An 11744-nucleotide genomic window follows, 5' to 3' on the forward strand; every position below is an offset into this window, starting at 1 on the left:
AACATATGAACGAGGTCACAGGAACAGCAGAATTGCAGTTATGATAAAATATAAGCAGGAACAGTGCAAGTAAACAGACCTAGATCCACTAACCACAGCCTAAACTACCTAACAACCTAAAAATCCACTACAGCATGGAGGAAGAAGGAGGAAGAAGAAGCAGAGAGGGAGAAGAGGGTTGGGGGTGGGGGGCTGCGCGACTGATAGGGTTCGTGTGGCTGGGGGGTTATATTTTCGAATCCACGCGGCCGCGTGGGGCACGCGGTCGCGTGGTTGGGGTTAAAATGGGAGTGACGCGATCGCGTGGGGCACGCGATCGCATGAGAGGGGGGAAAGAAGGGTGACGCGATCGCATGGGTCGCGCGATCTCGTCACTGGAATTCGTGCTAAACGCACGACTCCAGCGCCGTTTTAGCGCAACTCTATGTCTCCTTTTGGGGTGATGTGCAATCCATGCGACGCGATCGCGTGAGATTAGTATTGTGCAAGGGACGCGATCGCATGGGGCATGTGATCACGTGGGCCAATTTGTGCGAAACGCACAAGGGCTGCACGATTCCAGCCCAACTTTATGTTCGTTGGATCCTTACGCCGATATATATATCACGCGGCCGCGTGGGTCACGCGATCGCGCGGGTGGTGTTTTTCGCAATATGACGCAATCGTATGGGGCATGCGGTCGCGTCGTGCACCCCTTTTTTTTTGCATGAAAAAAAATGCAGAATGCAATGATTAACATGAATGCTATGCATGATTCCAGGTTTAATAACTTAAAATGAAAAAGGAAAAATGAAAGCAATTAACAAGAAATAAATTGAAAAAGAAGCGACCATACCATGGTGGGTTGTCTCCCACCTAGCACTTTTAGTTAAAGTCCTTAAGTTGGACATTGGAGGAGTATCCTGTTATGGCGGCTTTTGTTTAAATTCGTCTAAAAATCTCCACCAGTGCTTGGAATGCCAATAGCCTCCGGGGTCCCAAACTAGGCATGCAAAGCTTCTGAGCAGCTCCAAACAGATTTTCAGGCTCCCGGGACGACGAATGTCAGGATAGAGTCCAGGTTTCCAAGCCTTGCTTTTAAATCCGCCTCCGTCTTGATCTACATGTTTCCATTCGGGCGGGTTAAAAAGTAGAATCTCACCTTGGTGACCAAACTTTTTCCGTGATCCATGTAATTGAGCATGATACCAATCCGTGTACTTTGAGGTGAAGTGTGGAACCTTATTGAGCCTTGTGCACCAGCTCTGAGTACGAGCCATTTCCCTCTTACTCTTAAAGCCACAGAGAGCTCTAAGCTGGCCATCTATTTCAAGCAAACCATATTCAAGTGAATAAGTAAATTTATAAGTTAAGGATTGAACCCACTTGAAGCTTGTATTAGGTGGTAATGGCCTTGGGATAGGTGTTTTTGGTGGTTCTGCAAGTTCTGTTTCCTTGTGCTCTTCTGTGAATTCCTCCACTTCTTTGCAAAGATCTTCAATTGTATCTGTGTCCTGGTCAAAGTCTTCTATGTCTTCCTCATCACTTGAGTCATAGATTGGAGGTTGAGAGAAATCTAACTCCGCATCATCTTCATATTCACTTGGGGAAGATTCTTCGATCTTAGAGAATTCACTTGCGGATGCAAGTTCATCACTAAGAGAGCTAGACTTGTGACTATCATCATCAAGGGAATTTGCTTCTTGGATTATTCCGTCTGATTCCTCATAAATGACTTGCCTTGGAGATTGTACAGTATCCTTCTTAGCATCAACTGTAGCATCCTGGACGGAGTTTTCCTCAATTCTGGATTCCCATGGAAGTTCAGCATCTCCTAGGTCTTCAACCAACTCTTCTTCTTGAACAATGACAGCTTTTTCTAATTGCTCCAGTACAAATTCTTGCTCTGTCTTTGCGGATAAATCCTCGTTGCAAGTATAGCTTCTAAACCAACAAAAGTCCTTTCATACAAACATTTTGGGTGTCACAAGTAGCAAACCCCTTTAAAATTGATAACCGAGTATTTAAACCTCGGGTCGTCTTCTCAAGGAACTGCGAGGAAGTATGTTCTTATTATTGGCTATAGAGGTTGTAATCGGGGTTTAGAAGATGAGAAGCAAGTAATTTGAATAACAAGTAAAGTAAATGGCAATTAAAATAAATAAATACTGTAAAGCAGACTTTTGGCAAGGTAAGAGAAGTTGGAGGTCCAACGTAGTTATCTCTCTCATCTATAATGAAAGTTGAATCTAAACTCCACTTGATCAACCTGTACTAGGGCAAAGGAAAGTCAAGGGACTAATTAAATTGACCTTTGAATCCTATTTATTTCCTAAGAAAAGGTTGGGATTACTTAAGTTTAGCTTAATTAGCAAGATAACGATTATCAGTTATGTTGAGTTTAATAACTGTTGAGTTACTGAATTCTTAACCAGGACCAAAAGGGGAAAAAGTAAAATTGCTGGAATAATAAAAATGTCCTTGGATGGGAAGCAATGGTAACTTAAATCAAAGAGAACAATCATAAATTGAAAATACCTCAAATATTATTAATTCAGATAACAATCTATAACATGGAAGAAATTCATAAATTCACTGATCAATTCAAGTGCTGGAATAAATAAAAGTAAAAGGAAGCTAAAACAAAGGAACGTAAAACCTGGATTGAGAGTCACTCTTAAAACAAGAAGAAATCCTAAATCCTAAGAGAGAGAGAGAGAAGATCTCCCTCTCAACTAAATCTAAATCATTGAAAAGTAAAATATATGCGAGCTCTCTTTTGAATGGGTGCATTCTCACACTTTATAACCTCTGGTCTATGCTGTCTGTACTTGGATCTGGGCCAAAAAGGGCTTTAGAATTTGCTGGGGGCGTCTTCTGTAAATTCTGATGCGTGGCCTCTGTCACGCGTCCGCGTGGGTCACGCGGTCGCGTCATTCGGAGCTTTTTCTTGCCACGCGGTCGCGTCAGTCATGCGTCCGCGTCGTATGCGTTCTGCTTATGGCGCGCGGTCGCGTCAGTCATGCGGCCGCGTCGCTGCATCTTCGCTTCTGGCACGCGATCGCGTCATCCATGCGATCGCGTGAATACCAGTTTCCTTAAAGCTCCGTTTTGCTTTCTCCTTCCATTTTAGCATGTTTCCTTTTCCATCCTTTAAGTCATTCTGACTTAGAAAATCTGAAACTACTCAACACACTGATCACGGCATCGAATGGAAATAAAGGTAATTAAAATAATTAATTTTTAAAGCTTAGGAAACATGTTTTTCACAACATGACATAATAAGGAAGGGAAAGTAAAACCATGCAGTTAATATGAATAAGTAGGTGGAGGATTGAATAAATCACTCAAATTAAGCACAAAAGAACTCATGAAATATGGGTTTATCAGAACCCTAATACGAATATGATCATGAACGTTGTGGACTTACTTACCTTGATTGATGACTAAACTTCTTCAGCATACGAACTAAGTCTCTCCTACTCCACCTTCTTCGACGACGCTTCAGTTTCGTTTCAGAGGGAAGGAAGCTCTGGCTTGATGAAGGGGTTGGGCAGTATATGGTAATTTCTGTGTTGCCAAAGGGTTTGTAATAAGAATGGGCTACCTTATGAAAACGACGTCGTTTTCATTAGTAAGGACCTATTTGTCCTTAGAACTTTATTCCTCTTCCAGCGTGGCACCGTAACGGACACTTGGACATCGTTTCAACCACGTCAGCCAGTTCCATTTTATGTATGAGAGGAAAATAGATGAAAGGATTAAATTGTCCTCCATTTGTTAAAGTCAGGGACTTTTTTATATTTAAATTTTGTTAGGGATGTATTTGTCAAAAATTTAAAAAGTTAGGGACCTATTTGTCTTTTTTTCTTACTATTATTCCATGTACTTAAATAACTGTTAAATTTAATTTAATGTGTGTAAATAAACTAGGCATTATCGAACTTTATTATTGATGGAGGGTAACATTTAAAGTTTTTTTTTTTTTTTGGGCTAATGTAATAATTGATGTTTGTTTAAGTCTAGCCGTTTTAATTTTTAGTTTTACCTTTTTTTATAGTTTTTATTCCGTTATCATGCTTATTGAACAAAAAATAATGTTTATGAGTTTGTAATTAATAAGCATTAGTTAATTAAATTATGTATTAACTCTGAAACTGCAAGTCTATGTTGGCAAATGATTTAGTGGCCTCCTTTAAAGAAAGGTTGCCTACCGATAATTCTCTATTAAATATTTGTGAAAGTATCTCTATTTTTATAGATAAAAAATTATGAATATTCCTTATACTTGTGTATTTTGTTCTTTTACCAAATGATATTGATTGTTGACTCTTCTGTAGAATAATTCATTCAATTTGTTAAAAGTAAGTACTCTTAATTGTGATGTTTTGTTTTTTGTATTTTGTTGTGAGTGGCCTTCATTTAATTTTTTTTTTTATGAAAAAAATTATGTTTTAGATTTCTCGATGTTTATATATCTAATTTCTTCTATCTTTATTTATTTATTTATTTAAAAAATAATTATTGAAGGTGGTTTGAACAACAAAGTCTCCCAAATCTCTAAATAATCTTGTTTTAGTTTTGTGTTCATTTTGTTTTTCAATTAAGAAAACATACTTCAATATTTCAGTCATCATAAACTTCAATACTGATACTTGTGAACGAAAATATGCCTACAAAATTTTGTTTTATTTTATAATAATTAAAATAAAATGAAGTGAACGAACGCAACACTAGAATAAGAGTATTTAACTGATTTTAATTTTGTCATATTCACCTTTTTTTTTTGTCCAACATTATTTGGAACAAAAAATAAATAAAATATAGGGAGTTATTTTAGTTTTATATAGTTAGAAGTAGAGTAAATTTTATAAATATTCAATGAAGAGCTATTGGTAACCTTACTCTGTAGATGGCTATTAAATTCTTTGTCCTCTGCTAACTTAAGGTTGAAAGTTTGAAAGAAAAAGAGGATAAAGAAGACAGAATATGAAGTTAAGCAAATATGGATATTAATTAAATATATATGAATTTGATGTAGTTATTTTTGTTATAGTGCTATTAGTTAAGTAAATATGAAGCCTTTGATTGTTTTAAATATATTTTAAAAATAAAAAAGAAGACAAAATGTCTTTCTTTTATTTTTGTATTTTTTTATAATAGAAAACAATTAAATCATTTAAAGAGTTTAATTTTAATACACTAACAGTATAAAATATTTTACACAATCGTACAATTATATTTGTTCTTTTAGATAACTATTCACGCGATCAATGTAAAATGTAATTATTTTTATTGATATAACCTTATGTAATTAGATGTGCGTGTAAAACTACTTTAGATGCGTAAAAAATTAAATTCATCATTTAAAATAGAAAGGAGGCGATAATTTTATATGAGCTAAAACAAATAAGAGGAGTGCTAGGGAGCCAGCAACTTTTGTGTTTTGTAACCATCAATTGGCCATCAATAGTGTTTTTAATAGTATGAGATTACATCCAATAGTGGGAGATCACTAACTTTTCTTTTGATAGTTAAGTGCTGGCCACAAAACACAAAAATTGTTGGCCCCTAGACTTTCTCAACAAGTAATTACTAATTTACTACTTTGGTCCCCCTAAAAAAATACTTGGCAACAGTTATTTTTTTTGATATAACCTTACGTAATTAGATGTGCGTGTAAAATTATTTTAGATCGCGTAAAAAATTAAATTCATCATTTAAAATAAAAAGATTGGGCAATAATTTTATATGAGCTAAAACAAATAATTACTAATTTACTACTTTGGTCCCCTAAAAAAATGCCTTATTAATTTTATTTTTTATAAAAGGAAAGGTAGAGAGAGATAGAGAGTGAGACAGAAAAGAGAGAGTTTGTTAATTTTTGAGAAAAAATTTATTTTAATTGTAATGAAAGAATATCCAATGACACATTTTGATTTGTCAAATTAGTAATATAAAATATACATTATAAGTTATATATAGAGTGAGAATGGTAGAGAGAAATAGAGAAGGGGAGAGAAATAGATAAGAAAAAGGAGGAAGGAAGTTTATTAATTTTGGAAGGAAATTTTTCATTCCAATTTTAATGAAGAGAGATAAAGAAAGAAAAAAAAGAGAATAGAATTCTTTAATTTAAAAAAATTATTTAATTTTAATTGTACGAAAGAATGACATGTGAATATGTGATATATTTTTGTTGTAAACTAATAATGGATAATAGATTTTAGTAAATGAGAGAACAGTAATTAGATCAGAAAAAAGCCTACAATGTCCTCTGCCAGGATTGTACCGTTTCAGATCATGTCAATGCATTTTCTACATGTATAGAAATTTTTGTACTTCGATTCCATAACTGTAATGGTGACTTAAAGGGATGATTTGACTAAGGTGGTGGACAGGTGGGTCATACTAGGAAAAAGTTGTTTCGACTGTGAGAAAAGTTATTGCATAGAACAAGGATTGATGTAAAAAATGTTCCAGAGGATTAAGCTAAAAGAAAGTGAAGCAAACACTTAGCAAAATATGAGAATTGTTGGAATAGTTGAATGTAGAGATAAAGGATCATAATTAAAATTGCGTGTTTAAACATGAACGTAGATTCACGTAACTGCGGCAGAGCCACAAATGAAGTAAGAAATTCCTTTATAAATAGAAGCAGCTGAGGTTTGATAGGGGATTTCCATTCCACGGCTCACAAAAATCACATTGAATAAACTCTAAAGATTTTTAGGCACATTGATGCAGCAAAGTAATAGAATATAAGTGCACCTGAATGTTTGGAGCCATTTTACTTATTCTACATTTTTATTTTAATTTGTTTTTCAATTTTTGTAAGGTTATTCTTCAATTTGTTCAGTTATTTTTCAGCATTTAAATATTATTCTTATTTCAAGTCTTTGTTATTGCTTAAATCTTACGATTGATCTTGTTTTAATACAAATGCTTTAAAAATTCTGTTTGTAAAATTGTGCCTGTATCAATGAAGTTATTCAGTTTCATTTCATTCTGTGCAAAGTTTCGACGTCTGCAGTCGGTAAGTTCCTGGGTCAAACTCTTTGAGAAGAGTCTATCTGCTCCCCAAATTGAGATCTTGATACAAACTTGGTCGACACCTAGTATTGAAATTGAAAAAAAAATCCAAGCAAAATAGTATGTTAAACAAAAATTTTCCCAGAAAGCTGCTTCGTGAAATTAGAAATTAATCTGGGAGAGTAATGTTTACCAATGTAAACCAGGAAAGAGACAAATTGAAAGTCATGGTATCTAATATCTAAAACTTTTCAGTTTAACAATAAAAATACAATACAATACTATACATCATAACATACAAAATGTATTATTTATAATTTGAGATAAAAAATATAAAAGTTGAGTGGAAGTCACTTGTTTATATACGAAGATCTTAATCATTTATTTTGTATGAAGATTGAATCTCTATAAATTACAAGATGAATGATTAAAATTTTAGTATCTATATTTTGATACAAAAAATATAAGTTTAAGAATCATAATTGATTTCAGAAATTAAACATTTGGCATAATTAGTCCGCTTTAATTGATTTGACCATTTAATCAATGTGGTTTGGTCCCTAGCTGCAGGCTGGAGTTGAGGCATTGTAATTTCTAAACAATATTAGAATTGCTTGAAATTTGTTTGTCTATGAAGTTATGTAGTACATGTTGCATTGTCAGTCCTCCAGATTGGCATGAGTAAAAAGTGCCTCTCTGAAGTTCAAATAAAAGTAACTCCAGCTTTTGGCCACTACCCCCAAATGAAAAAAGTGGTTAGTGGTATGTTCCTATTTATCATCATCACCTTCGCCTGAAGAATGCTAATAGACTTAAGCCAGCAACGATTACAGCTCCAGCTGCAACCACACTATATGTTGAGGGCCACATTAAACTTGTGTTTGTGTATGCCAACAAACTCTCCTTGCTAGAGCTTCTTTGGTTATCATTTTGCCCCGAGTACTCTAAATGCAATCTTAATCCCTACAATATCATTCCAAATTCAACTCGAACTTAATTTTGAGACAAATACAAATAATAGATCTCATATTTCAACTTTGAATATATACATGAAGCAATATACCTTTAAACCAGCTGCCTTTGCGTGTTCCACAGCTGCAGCAAGATCACTGTCTGAAGCTAGTACAATTTTATCATGTTCTTCGTCTTCATACTACGAGAAGAAGTTAGGGAAACGATGAAACTATGTAACACTAACTTGATGTTATGTATCAGCATAAATTTGGATATCTTTAAACATACCATAATCTGGGGCAGGTTATTATCAGGGTCAATGTCATTATCAACTTTCTGAGAAATGGAAGCTATAACCTCTGTCAAGCTCCGAGTATCTAATTAAACATCCATGCATACAGCAAAAACACACTCATCTACTGATAAGGTTATACATATATATAATGAAGGCTAACTTTGATTTGACATATGGGATCGGCTACTATATATATAGTTGACATACCACATGTGAATCTATGAAGTCTGCCTTTCCTATCTTGTACTTTGAACGAAAATGCTTGCTGCAACATGCTTGCTGCATTAAAAGGAGTGGTTCTCCCTATTTCTCTTCCCTCAGAAGCCATTTTCAAGGAACTATCACTGGCATGCCATTAAAGATGTATGCATATATAAATACATATACACTACGAAGAATATACGAGTTTATTTATTAAATGCAGATAGAAGATAAGTGGCACCTTCGTGAATCGTCATCGTCATCATCATTTGGACTGCTTAAGGATATGGCCGAATCCCAAAACTTTTGTATCATGGAGTCGGCAGCTTCAGTGTTCAAATTGGCAGTATTTCCAACCTTAAGAGGAGAAAATTATCCTTCCATTAGAAAATAAACATGCTAGATTGCTAAAAGTAATAATAATACAAACATGCTTAATGTCTTGTTGCTAGTGATCAGATTGCTAGATTCTAAGAAGCTTAAGAAAATAATAGATGATAATATATGAAGCAGCAAGCTAAGCTTTTTGCAAATTTTAAGACAAAAATGTCTGTGTAGCTACTTCATTCTCATTAATATATAAGATATCGATATTTATCAGTTCATCCTCAACTACTACTTAAAAACATCTAAAGGATCACATCGACGATAGAAAAGTACAAGCCTTATTGACAAGAAGCACACCTGACCAGCTGTTGCAATAGCAGCATGAGCAATATGTATCACATCAAGCATAGCAACAACAGTGCCATCTGCTTTTTAACCAACCAAATCAGAAAAATAACAATGTTAGTACCAATTCTCAACCAGTTTATTTAACGGTAATATTAGGTAATATTAGGAAGACAAAAAAACACCCAGAACTTCAACAATTAATGAATGTTAAATAAGGCAAGTTCCAACTATTTTTTGCTAAATTTTTTTGTTATCAAACATTTCCGTTTATTTAATTACTTTGTACATCCAACTCATGAATTACTACATTACCTTTATCAAGCACTGGAAGATGCAAAAATTTTCCATCTTGCATGGTGTGAAGTGCATCAACAATCGGTGTATCAACTTTTGCACATTCTGGATTTGGAGTCATGGCCTGTCATTAAATAGAAGAGAAAAAGGAAATTAAAAGAAGAGAAGGACAATTATATGATTATTATATATTACATGGTAGGGAAAATGGTCCTAAATATATGTGACTAGATAGATCATGATGTACCTTCTCAACAAGAGTTGTTGATGCAGGAAGGTTTTGTGCTATTACTCGCATCAAGATATCCTTTGAACTGAAATTAGTAGGCATATTATATAGTCCACCAATAAGGTATGAGAATTCAGAGAATAAATAAACTGGCTATAATTAAATACTTACGTGAGGATACCACAAGGTTTGTCATCAACCATGACAACAGCACAACTGACACGAAGTTCAAGCATCTTCTTTGTTGTTGCCAAAACTGTGTCCGTTGGTGAAACTGTTATAACCCTGAAAGGTTCCAGAATCTGCAACATTAACTTGGATTGCCGGTAGGTAATAACTCCAGATTAAAAATACAAACAAATAAAAGGCCAGGTTATTCAATTCAAACATCTAAAAGTAATTACCTACTTTGATTTCTCAGGAATGATTGTAGACAAAGAAGGCTTGAATATCTGGTCCCGAAGAGTCTCCAAGAATGAGGAATTGGAGCCTGCATTAAGGCATAAATCAAATTAGCATGAAGCAGATACTGGAATAGTTAATTCTGTCCAATGATGAGTTCCCTAATTAATAAGAAATCATAAAACTAATTGATTAATTAATGAAGATACTCTACAAACCAGAAGCAGATGGTCCCCAGTGTTTTTCGATACCTTCAACAGCCGCTGCAATTGCCTTTCCTTTCTCAGCTGCCCTTTCAAGACGCGCAATGGCATCATACAAACACTTTGCTATGTCAAGTATGGCAACAACTTCTCCATTTTCCACCACAGGTAAATGCCTGAATTTTCCTGATGGTATATATATACATCGTACAAGATTATATGAAAGACCCTGCAACGTAACGCATGATACTTGCATGAAAAATGAATGTATATATACCAACCTTGAACCATCTTTTGGAGTGCTTCCACAGCAAGAGTATCGGAAAGGACGAATACTGGATTCCTTGTCATAACCTTGGAAACGGGTGTATCTTCAAGATTAACCTCGCGCGCAATAACTCTTGTAGCTATATCCTTCATCAAGTTATTAGAGGAATGAACTTCATGAATTAATTAAGTTCTTGCATAACAGAATAAGATCCAGAGAGTTTCACGTCGTATATACCTTGTCCGTCAGGATTCCACAGAGCAAAGCATTCGAATCGGTTAGTAAAAGAGAATCGACTTTGCGAGCAGCCATACGACGACATGCTTCAGAAATACTTGTTGAGTCGGGAACTGTCAATGCTCTTGAAAGTCTTAATGACCTCACAGTTCTCTCTCCCCTGTTCCAATCACAAACAATTAGAGAGAACAGGATGAAAAGTGAAAGAACAATTAGAGAGATAGAGAACATACGTGCGTTGAGGAGTAAAGGATTTTCGAATATCAGGGGATGAAAGCTCGGAAGAGAAGTTTTTCTTCTTCTTAGGGCGTGAGGGACTGTTGGTCAATGACACACTCCTTCGACCGTGATTTGCCATGTTGGTTGGATGAGCGGTGGCCGGGAAATGATATTCCCGAGGACCAGCCCGCGAAGGAGAAATTAAAACGATTGATTGAGAGGGAAAAGTTGATGACCAAAAATAATAACAAGACAAAGAGAAAGATGGGAGAGGAGACGTTGAAGGCTATTCCCATGGAGCCAATACGATAAATGACTTGCTCCCGCTTTGTAGGACACACGAACTACGCTGGACTCTACACGTATTACTCTCAAATGTGAGCCCTCCAAATTTGCATTCATCCCCTTGCGCTAAAATGGTAGTAGCAGAAACACTATCACTCTCACTAATGACTAAAGTCACTCTGCTTTGTCTATTTTATTCCATTTCAATAACGCAGACTACATTAATTTACATTTTATTAACTTTTTTAAAATTTAAATTAAAAATAATAATGAACATATACTATTATTAGAACAAAAGCATTGAATTAGCACCTAATAAATACCTACCTTGCACAAAGTATATATGTTAGCAAAATTAATGAATAATTAGAGCAACAATTTCGTTAGCTAAACAACGAAAATTGTAAATAACGTAAACAGTTGACTGCATTTTTGACAAACAAAAAGTGAAAAAAGAAAATTCATCCCCGA

The 11744-nt window shown here is 35.0% G+C and overlaps 1 protein-coding gene across 3 annotated transcripts; it reads right to left on the minus strand.

Annotated features, from left to right (window-relative positions):
• LOC107634585 (CBS domain-containing protein CBSCBSPB1-like) lies at positions 6944-11262 on the minus strand. 3 transcript variants are annotated; one of them, XM_021119212.1, is made up of 15 exons: positions 11003-11262; positions 10770-10929; positions 10546-10678; positions 10280-10450; positions 10068-10149; positions 9831-9944; positions 9678-9744; positions 9449-9554; positions 9146-9213; positions 8703-8818; positions 8468-8604; positions 8254-8342; positions 8075-8164; positions 7799-7974; positions 6944-7094 (listed from the first exon to the last, which is right to left on the minus strand). In XM_021119212.1, the coding sequence occupies exons 1-15, from the start codon at positions 11125-11127 to the stop codon at positions 7049-7051; spliced, it is 1680 nt and encodes a 559-aa protein (XP_020974871.1). In that variant the 5' UTR covers positions 11128-11262; the 3' UTR covers positions 6944-7048. The 3 variants fall into 3 exon arrangements, with proteins under 3 accessions (XP_020974871.1, XP_016193502.2, XP_016193501.1); XM_016338016.2 differs by having other exon boundaries at positions 6945-7094; positions 10313-10450; XM_016338015.2 differs by lacking the exon at positions 6944-7094 and having other exon boundaries at positions 7436-7974; positions 11003-11260.

This window comes from Arachis ipaensis, chromosome B03 (genome assembly GCF_000816755.2).
Source record: "Arachis ipaensis cultivar K30076 chromosome B03, Araip1.1, whole genome shotgun sequence".
In the NCBI taxonomy this organism is placed as follows: domain Eukaryota; kingdom Viridiplantae; phylum Streptophyta; class Magnoliopsida; order Fabales; family Fabaceae; genus Arachis; species Arachis ipaensis.

Coding starts and splice junctions, on each gene's coding strand:
- LOC107634585 (XM_021119212.1), bottom strand. CDS start 11,127: ATGGCAAATCACGGTCGAAGGAGTGTGTCATTGACCAACAGTCCCTCA. Junction 10,150..10,279: donor CTGGGGACCATCTGCTTCTG/GTTTGTAGAGTA, acceptor GCCTTAATGCAG/GCTCCAATTCCTCATTCTTG. Junction 7,095..7,798: donor TTAGCATTCTTCAGGCGAAG/GTGATGATGATA, acceptor TTTCAATACTAG/GTGTCGACCAAGTTTGTATC.